Consider the following 10,348-nt stretch of genomic DNA (forward strand, 5'->3'; position numbering starts at 1 on the left):
TCTGGCTTCCTCCCATCCTCCAAAAACATGCATGTTCTAAATTAACCCTGCGAGTGAGTGTGAGCGTGCACGGCTGTTTGTTTCTGAGCAGCTATAGAAAATGGATGGGTGTTATTGGGACTCTAATGGGATAAATATGACCTTTTTCTTTGAATAATTGAACAAAAATGAGTTAAATTTACAATAAACAGAGCAGCATTGAGTGCAGCTGAAGGTTTTCGGTGTCACCTGTCAGAGCTGCCAAAGTTAGAAATGAAGAATTCTGAATTAGAAATGTTTCACTTCAAATGTGTACGAGGCCCTCATATTCAGCTGAAATGACTTGTGACAAATAAACTAAAAGTCTGTGGAGTTTTCTGGAAGGATGAACAAATTCATCCAAAGACTGTTCCCTGATTTGGTGTTTTGATGTTACTGATCAGATCAGAGAGCTTTCTGACATGTGATCCAAAGTCTTCACTGGTGTTCAGTTTAGTTCTGAGCTGATGTCTGTGAAAGGTTTAAGAGATGATTCACATCATGTGTTTTTTCTAACTTACAGACGATGAAATCAAACCCACTCTGACAGCAGACAGAAACATCATACCATTAGGGGGCAGTGTGACACTGACCTGTTCTGTGAAGGATCCTGCAGGCCTCAGTTATCAGCTCTTCAGAAGTACCTCATCTGGATATCAGACCATAGAAGATGATGACATTGATGGAGTTTTCAGTGTCTCAGAGGGAGGAAAATACGTCTGCAGAGGGTTTAAAAGAGAGACTAACTTAGTCACATCTATGAGTGACGCCATCATCATTTACCAAACTGGTGAGTTTAGAAATTTAATTTGGAATAAAACATCATGGAATCTGAGAACATGAGAAAATCCATTTTGAACAGAAATCATTAAAAACTATCAAATGAACAATTCAATCCCAGGATTCGACCTTATCTACATGAAGAAGAACAACTTTTATTTCTGTATGTAAGAAAAACAAGGTTCCATCCACAGCCAGTGGTTAAAAGGTTAAAGATCATTCAGCTGTGAAACTTTCTTATGATGAACTCTGTTGGAGGGAAAACAGCTTTAATTTAATTCCACATTGTTACATCTGTTCTTGTTTCATTGTGACTTTAGGTGTGTAAACTGAAGCTCCAGAAACTTTGTAGATGTTTAATTCTAAAATCAGCCTGCGGTTATGTTAAAATGTCATTTAAAGTGCTGGAGTCACACACTTCAAGCTCTAAACACCTGATGAGTTCCCTCATTGTATAAATATCACAGTTGTTTTAATAATTTACCATAAAGCAGAGCAACTAAATCTGAAAACAGTCCTGTGTTTCTGTGTTATTTCTCACCTCTTTTCTTTGTGTCCTAACTGTGTTTTTAGTGTCAACAGTTTCCATTAAGGCCACGTGCTGGCTGTCACAATATCTGATATCACCTGTAGGAGTCCTCATGCCTATGAGTTGTCCAACGCCACACATGTAGATAAGTGGGAAACTAAAGCCCAGCATGAAATGTGTTTTTAAGATGGCGGGACATCATCAGCCTCCAGGATAACTTATATTTCCCTTTAAGTTGATTCATCTGTTCTCAAACTCCTCTGCAGAAAATACTGTCTCTGTTCTTTATGTTTGAGAAGCAAACGCTGGTCTGACGCTGAGCTCTGTGTTAGGCAGAGTCTGTGATCTTTGTGAGGACACACGTGGTGTGGTGGTTAGCACCGTCGCCTCGCAGCAAGAGGGTTCCTGGTGTGAACCCCAGCTGGGTACTCTGGCTTCCTGCCATCCTCCAAAAACATGCATGTTCTAAATTAACCCTGCGAGTGAGTGTGAGCGTGCATGGCTGTTTGTTTCTAAGCAGCTATAGAAAATGGATGAGTGTTATTGGGACTCTAATGGGATAAATATGACCTTTTTCTTTGAATAATTGAACAAAAATGAGTTAAATTTACAATAAACAGAGCAGCATTGAGTGCAGCTGAAGGTTTTCGGTGTCACCTGTCAGAGCTGCCAAAGTTAGAAATGAAGAATTCTGAATTAGAAATGTTTCACTTCAAATGTGTACGAGGCCCTCATATTCAGCTGAAATGACTTGTGACAAATAAACTAAAAGTCTGTGGAGTTTTCTGGAAGGATGAACAAATTCATCCAAAGACTGTTCCCTGATTTGGTGTTTTGATGTTACTGATCAGATCAGAGAGCTTTCTGACATGTGATCCAAAGTCTTCACTGGTGTTCAGTTTAGTTCTGAGCTGATGTCTGTGAAAGGTTTAAGAGATGATTCACATCATGTGTTTTTTCTAACTTACAGAACTTAAAATCAAACCCACTCTGACAGCAGACAGAAACATCATACCAGCAGGCGGCAGTGTGACACTGACCTGTTCTGTGAAGGATCCTGCAGGCCTCAGATATAAGCTCTGGAGACGTACCTCATCTGGAGATCAGACCATAGAAGATGATGACATTGATGGAGTTTTCAGTGTCTCAGAGGGAGGAAAATACGTCTGCAGAGGGTTTAAAAGAGAGACTAACTTAGTCACATCTATGAGTGACGCCGTCATCATTAACCAAACTGGTGAGTTTAGAAATTTAATTTGGAATAAAACATCATGGAATCTGAGAACAGGAGAAAATCCATTTTGAACACATTATTAAAAACTATCAAATGAATAATTCAATCCCAGGATTTGACAGTATCTACACGAAGAAGAACAAGTTTTAGTTTGGTGTGTAAGAAAAACAAGGTTCCATCCACAGCCAGTGGATAAAAGGTTAAAGGTCATTCAGCTGTGAAACTTTCTTATGATGAACTCTGTTGGAAGGAAAACAGCTTTAATTTAATTCCACATTGTTACATCTGTTCTTGTTTCATTGTGACTTTGAGGTGTGTAAACTGAAGCTCCAGAAACTTTGTAGATGTTTAATTCTAAAATCAGCCTGCGGTTATGTTAAAATGTCATTTAAAGTACTGGAGTCACACACTTCAAGCTCTAAACACCTGATGAGTTCCCTCATTGTATAAATATCACAGTTGTTTTAATAATTTACCATAAAGCAGAGCAACTAAAGATGAAAACAGTCCTGTGTTTCTGTTTTATTTCTCACCTCTTTTCTTTGTGTCCTAACTGTGTTTTTGGTGTCAACAGTTTCCTTTAAGCCCACAGTGATCCTGCAGCCCAGCTGGGCTCAGATATACAGCGGTGAGACCGTCAGCCTCAGATGTTGGATCCAGGGAGCTGATTACAGAGGGTGGGAATATGAATGGAGTCCAACAAACACAAATGCTCCAACATCCAGTGAATACAGGATCATCGCAGAGTCCAACAGCAGAGAATACAGCTGTAGGGCCAGAAGTGGCTATCTCTTAACAGAATGGAGCGAAGGCTTCACTCTGAAAGTGTCACGTGAGTTAAACTGTCCACAATTCATCATGAAATATCATGTTTTTATGTGTTTTACTGATTTAGAAATGACGATGGAAACATTTCTCCGTCCAACACTGATCCAGCTGCTGCCAGGAAGCTCAGTGATGAACTGATTTATTTTAGTTTGAGAACAGAAAGAGGAGACAGCACGCAGGGCAGTGGAACATTTGAGGGAAATAAGTGGATGAGGCAACTGAAACTGAAACTGAAAACTTTTATTTGTGTATATTTGTTTTTATTGTTAACCAGAAATATTTCAGTCTGTTAGTAATATTTAAACAAACTGAATCAACTCAAATTCTGATTAATTAATTTACAAAAATCTGAACTCAACAGCAAGTAAACCCAGAGCCACACTGACAGCAGAGAGAAGAACCATACCAGCAGGGGGCAGTGTGACACTGACCTGCTCTGTGGACCGCTCTGATGGATGGAGGTTTGACTGGTTCAGAGGTGGGTCAGCCTATTCTGCAGCTCAGCCCATAAGAAACAATGGATATAAAGACCTCACAGTGTCACAGGGAGGTCTGTACCACTGCAGAGGAGGAAGAGGAGGAGGAGGAGGAGAACCAGGTTTCTACTCAGAAGTCAGCAGTGATGTCACCATTGAGGAAACTCGTGAGTTTATTCATTTGTTCTGAAATAAAAGAAGTTTTCATCTGTTTCTCAGTCATGTAGAAAAGAGCATTTTGGTCCCAACAACAAAAAGAACATGAATGAAACAATGATTATATGACAGTAACTCCTACTGATACCTCTGATGTTTGAGACTCTTCATGTTTTGTTCAGATTCAACACAAGAGTGGCAGAATCTTCTTCTCTCATTTATTACATCTGGATGTCCTTAATCTCTTCTTGTTCATCAGTTTTAGAATTGAAACACCTCAACACTTGAACTTTATGCTCTTTGTGCTGCTGTTAAACATCATGAAAAAGCACTGAACAGGATGGAAATAAAAACTGTAGAAATAACTGATCAGTAAGTCAGTAAATACTGAGAAATGTTGCTCCAAAAAGCAAACAAACTACAGTTATTTAAATGTTTATGAAGATTTATGAAATAAATACATAGATGATCAGTGTCAAATAACAGGAAATAGAATCAAAGCATATTTTTGTTGGTTTTCTGTGTGTGTTGGTCTTCTAACTGAATATTTTTATGTGAGCAGTTTCCATTAAGGCCACAGTGATCCTGCGGCCCAGCTGGGCTCAGATATACAGCGGTGAGACCGTCACTGCCAGATGTGAGATCCAGGGAGGTGGAGGAACTCAGTGGATGTATGAATGGAGACCAGCCAGGTTAAATATACCTCCAACATCCAGTGAATACAGGATCAGCAGAGTTACTGACAGTGGAGGATACAGCTGCCGGGGCAGAAGGAACCAGCTTTTTCTAACACAGTGGAGTGATGTCATCACTGTAACTGTATCAGGTAAGTTAAAAATGTTAAAGTTACAGCTTTTTAATCCAGGGTTACAGACTTCTTTTCTATCTGTTCTGTCTCTCCATCAGATAAACCCCGGCCTGTCCTCACTGTGTCTCCATCATGGCTGAGTCCTGGAGCCTCAGTAACTCTGAGCTGTCAGGTTGAACATCCGTCTGCAGGATGGAGGTTCTACTGGTATAAAGCTGTTCCTGATCCGTCTAAAAGCTCTTACAGCTATGAGCTGCTGCCTGATAGCAACACTGGGACTGAACATGGTTCCTACATCATTCATGGACAGACACACACAGCAGGATATGTGTGTAGAGCTGGGAGAGGAGACCCAGTGTATTACACTCATTACAGTCGCCCAGAGTTTGTCTGGTCTGCAGGTCAGTTTGTTTCTGTCCTCTCAGTGAGCAGAAGGAATGCTTTCACTGTGAATAAATCACTTACTGTATCGGTTGCACTAACAGACAGTTAAAACACACTTTGTGTTGTGGTCAGACAGATCAGCTTGTTGAAATGTGTGCGCTGATGTTCAGATGAAGAACAAAATAAACCAAATGAATATCTGTAATGAAGCATTGGTTATGTTTCTCTCTGCTTTGGTGAAATCTCATCACATGTTTTTCAGATCTTCATCCAGCAGCGTCTCTCACAGTGAGTCCTGACAGAGTTCAACACTTCAGAGGTGATCCTGTGTCACTGAACTGTGAAGGAAAATCTGCTGAGTGGAGAGTGAGGAGGATTACAGAAACAGGATACCTGTCACACTGCTATGAGTCATTATGGGGGACAATGACTGGATCCTCATGTAACATAGAGTATCTCCTGTTTAGTAATGCTGTGTTCTGGTGTGAGTCTGGATCAGGAGAGTTCAGCAACGCAGTCAACATAACTGTGCAGAGTATGTTATGATAAATGTTCTTTTTCTTTCACTTTGTCTTGTATTTAAGCATCACATCATTAACTGTACCTGAGCATGTCACATCCATACAACATGAACTTTCTCTGTGAGCATTTGTCTCTTGATCCTGCTGCGTAGTTTGCTCTTAAGGTTCACTGGAAAACACTTTGGTTTGCTGTTGTCTTACTTTACAGGAGAGCTTGAAGTTTTAATGTCACCTTTCACGATTCAGAACAACTACTGTGTGATTTATGACACTGTAGACAGTGTTATATCTTTGTTAAAAGCTGGTAACACACACGATGCACGAGATCAAATTTCAGCCAATTCAACTGTGTGAGTCAGCTTTGTCTAAATGTCTGCACCAGCTGATCTCTGACAGAAACCTAATGTCCTCTGACTGTGTTACAGAGAATAATTCTGGAGTTATCCTGGTGAGCCCCGTCCATCCTGTAACTGAGGGAGGTTCTGTCAGTCTGAGCTGCAGACGCAGAGGACAAAATACACTTTCCAATGTGTTTTTCTATCACAATGACACACTTCTTCAAAGTGACAGCAGAGGGGAGCTGAACATCTCTGCAGTGTCACAGTCAGATGAAGGTATCTACAAGTGTGAACACTCAGGGGAGGTTTCACCACAGAGCTGGATCTCAGTTAAAGGTGAGTAGAGTTCAATTATTTGATGCCTTTAAAACTATTTTCTGTTTGAGAATAACAAGCTAATCGTTACATTTCTGCTTTTGATTAAATCTTGAAGTCCATTTTCCAGGAATAATTGTCTGAAAGGCTTTATAGAAATAAGTTTAGTTCATTTTTTAACTTTTTTTTTTTTACTGAAGCTGTATCCAGACCTGGAGGCTCTTTGTTTCCTGTGCTGATGGTCGTTGGACCAATTATTGGACTCATATTCATCGTTCTCCTGCTCCTGCTGTGTCGCTGCAGACGATCCAAAGGTGAGAGCTTTTTCTTCTGGTATCAGATGTTTCATTCTTTCATTACTGAAGGACATCGATGCCTCATGAGGACATAAACTGGAACAGCAGTACAACAACGTACAACACAAAACCAGCTTTTTATTCTTTGTGAAAAAGGTTCTGCTACAGAGCAGACGGTCAACCAGGATGAGACCCAGCAGCAGGTTTACTCCTCTCTCCTCCATGGTCAGTCTTTCAGCTTCCTCTGAAACTCAGTTTCTAATCACACAATGACAGAATATCTTCATCCATAACATCCAGTTCTCCAGGATGACTTATTCTCTCTGCTGCAGCTTTAACACCGTCGAGTTAAATCAAACCAGGACATTAACACGCGATAAAGAAAGAAATGCTCTGAAGAAATCTTTAAGTTTAAATCAGTTTCACACACATGAGGCGGCTCGTTTAACTGTGTTGTGACTTTTTCTGACCTGCAGGAGATCTTTGTGTCTATGAAACAGTCAGAGGAGGTGAAGCCTCTGCAGATGGTACAGTTTAAACTTTGACTATAACACTCAGCTGCTGGAAGTTTCACTTCTAAAATAATTGTGATCAAAGTTAAAGTAAATGATGACGTTATTGTTTCAGGTCAGCAGGAAGGTTATTACGCTAATGTTCCATCTCTGATCAGCCCAACGATCAGAGCGGGAGGAGTGAGTACACAATCTATGAAAAGTGATCATTCTCATCAATAACCTGCACAGATAAAACACAGGGCGTGTGCTTCTCCATATTTCCACATGTGCATGTTAACAGGAGAACATGATGATCAGGAGGATAGAAGAGGACGGCTCTGACTACTATAATGTGAATCCAGATTCGACCGCAGCTATGAAACCTCAGTAAGAACTATTTATCTGCTGATAAATACGCTGGGGGACCCACCATCACCCAAAAAACTGTGTTTGTGTCACCTTCATCATTTCCACCTATGACTCAACCACGTTATCAGACACTTTAAATTCAATTTAAATGATTTTATTTGTTTCTCTTTATATTCTTTTATGTATTTTAATGCTTCTTCCACTCCCTGCTGCAATGCTTTTATTTTATGTAAAGCACTTTGAATTGTTTTGTACATGAAATGTGCTATATAAGTAAATTTGATTTGATTTAATTTGACACTGGGTACAATAGAGGATATTTTGATGGGAACTAAAGAAGCATTTAGTTGATGCTCTCCTTTGAAGAAAACGCTCAGGACGTTTCATTTGTTTAAATCTTTTTAAATTATAGTTATATTGTTCATCTGTTTCCTTCAGAGAATTCTCTGTTTTATGTGCACTTAGAGTCAATTTATAAGAGCTAAAAATGTGCATTTGTTTTTCACAACATTAATATAAATAATTTCCCAGATTAGACTTTGTGAAGCAATTTCAATATCAGAAATGAGTTTGATCCCACAAATGTTTGCTGATGAGTCAGGATGTCAGATAGAGCCTGACACATAACTGTGTCTGTTTTCCAGCTGTTTGTTGTGATTTAGTGTCAGGTCCATGAGAGGAAATCATCAGCCGAAGAAGAGCAGCACAGATGATGAACTGCACTCGTGCTTTGGCAGCAGAGCTCCGTAAATTCAGCCGCCACTTCATCGGGTGCATCTGTTAAATCTGACCACATCTGCAGAGACCTGTTCCTTTAACTCTTATGTTTAAGTTAAATTAGAATTAATAGTATTGAGATAGCATTATATCTTTGTGTTAATGAATGTGTGTCTTTTGTGATTATTTAGCTTCTTCGGTCAGACTGTGATTAGATCACATTTTTCAGACCTGGCAGTGTCGGAGTCTTTAGAAAGTTCATTGGTTTAATTGTCCTATTTTTTTAATGGCTGCACCTGTAAATGTGTTTCTTGTTCTTTAATCTCCCACCTTGATGTGAACTTTTTTTCACTTCTTTTGGAAGAAAATAAAGCTCTTATTTCTTTGAACTGTGGTCAGTCTCTATTTTATCTTGCAGGACACAAGCTGGGTTGTAACAGTGACATATTAGACATTCTGAAATCCATACTGAGCTGCCAGAGTGTCTGCATGCATGTGGCTGGGTGTCATTTCAAAACTCATCCAGATATAGTTTGGATCTGTCATTTAACGTGCCACAATGCTGCTTTAAGTCACTCAGGTAGTCAGAGCAGTACACAACTGTGCATTCAGCTTATTTATTCAACTGTATGACCGCAAAAAACTGGAGGAGTTATATTCTGAAGTTTTACCTATAAGTAGGGATACTCCGATATTTGGATCGGATATCGGTACCGATATCGAAGAAAATTTCAGATCGGGTATCAGGGACGATGGGCTTATCCATATCGACCGATTTGAATTATTTTTCCCCCCTTGTCCTGTCCAGCATTGGCATTCATCCAACGGCCTTCTGCCCCCTCTAGTGGTTGAAAAACTTGTTAAGTTGGGACTACTACTACTTTTTTGTTTGTTTGTTTTTACTAGAGAAGCTATTTTGTTCAGATGCTTTTGTAAAGGATGTTTAATTCCTATCTGCACTAAACTATATAAAGAGCTGATTGCTATTCATTTTGAAAGTCCACCAACCAAGCTAGTGAAGCTGTTGTTTTTTACTCAATTTCAGCTCCTTTATCATTTAATATTTTGATTTGCGTTGGATTTAATCCCTAATTGCCCCGACTGAACCAATTACACTTGTTATATTTTTATGGTTAAGATTGTGGATCGGTGCATCCCTACCTATAAGTCTTGTTTGGTTTTGCTCCGTCTGACCTTTTGGTTTAATTACTTAAAGGAGTGACTGTGACATAATCTTATTTAACTTATCACCACAAACTCTTCACCTGACTATTCAGGCATATTTTTGATTTGTATGAGCTTTTTTTTTTTAAATATATCATTAAACTGTACACATGGCTGCTCAGCTGATCAGTTGTATTAAATGTTTTACTTCTGTGTCGAAACTCTTTGCTTATTTACAGATGAGATTTTTGGACCAAGTAAAAGAGACGGATGTTAAATCAAGTGATGGAGGCTCCTCCCACATATCATCTGTACAGACTGATGTGATGAAGCATCAGATCCCGTCTGCGCTGCTGTTCTCAGTCCACCTGGGGGCAGCATACATCCACAGAGAAGCACACTGACATTATGTGAACGTTACACAAACATCACATTCTTCTGCAAGAGCATCAAAAAGGAAAAACCTCAGTCCATCTAAAAGTTGCTCGAGAATAATATTTACAAGACAATCGTTACATTTCATAAATTACGAGGCTAAACTAAAACTCATCCTTTCAAAGATAAATCTGAGACTGACTGTTATGACCCTGCTCTGCGAGGGTTAGAGGGAAGTTACATAAAAGATGTCCAGGTGGAAAGTTGGAATTTAAAGGTTCATCAAGGGAACAAGGGGAACTCAAATCAATAAATAATCAAAACATAAAAGAATCTTCCTGACTCCAAACTGCACACCAAACCACGGCTGCCTGTTGAACGACTCTCTGCAGGATCCTTTCATAGAAGGAGGTGCGCCATCAGAAGGGTAAAAAGAGCCAATCCTGAGTGGGTGATGACACATTCGACTTTGCATAAAGGAGGGAGGTTGAGTCACTTCTCCAGAGGCCTATAGGGCTGAAACACTGATTTTAGAATCATCTGAAC

At 39.6% G+C, this 10,348-nt stretch overlaps 1 protein-coding gene across 1 annotated transcript; it reads left to right on the top strand.

The window, feature by feature from the left end:
* Positions 1-4,546: 4,546 nt before the first annotated feature.
* Positions 4,547-8,423, top strand: LOC142369066 (uncharacterized). Its single transcript, XM_075451304.1, has 10 exons — positions 4,547-4,847; positions 4,928-5,230; positions 5,476-5,748; positions 6,160-6,408; positions 6,588-6,701; positions 6,840-6,908; positions 7,160-7,210; positions 7,311-7,375; positions 7,479-7,564; positions 8,191-8,423. Exons 1-10 carry the CDS (start codon positions 4,691-4,693, stop codon positions 8,201-8,203), a joined length of 1,380 nt encoding a protein of 459 aa, XP_075307419.1. The 5' UTR covers positions 4,547-4,690; the 3' UTR covers positions 8,204-8,423.
* The last annotated feature ends 1,925 nt before the right edge of the window (positions 8,424-10,348 follow it).

This window comes from Odontesthes bonariensis, chromosome 19 (genome assembly GCF_027942865.1).
Source record: "Odontesthes bonariensis isolate fOdoBon6 chromosome 19, fOdoBon6.hap1, whole genome shotgun sequence".
NCBI lineage: Eukaryota > Metazoa > Chordata > Actinopteri > Atheriniformes > Atherinopsidae > Odontesthes > Odontesthes bonariensis.

What these genes read in the sequence shown, in the direction of transcription:
- LOC142369066 (XM_075451304.1), top strand. Translation starts at nt 4,691, where the DNA reads ATGTATGAATGGAGACCAGCCAGGTTAAATATACCTCCAACATCCAGT. An exon ending in CATCACTGTAACTGTATCAG is followed by an intron (nt 4,848 to 4,927) that starts GTAAGTTAAAAA and finishes TCTCTCCATCAG; the next exon opens with ATAAACCCCGGCCTGTCCTC. An exon ending in GAGCTGGATCTCAGTTAAAG is followed by an intron (nt 6,409 to 6,587) that starts GTGAGTAGAGTT and finishes TTTTTACTGAAG; the next exon opens with CTGTATCCAGACCTGGAGGC.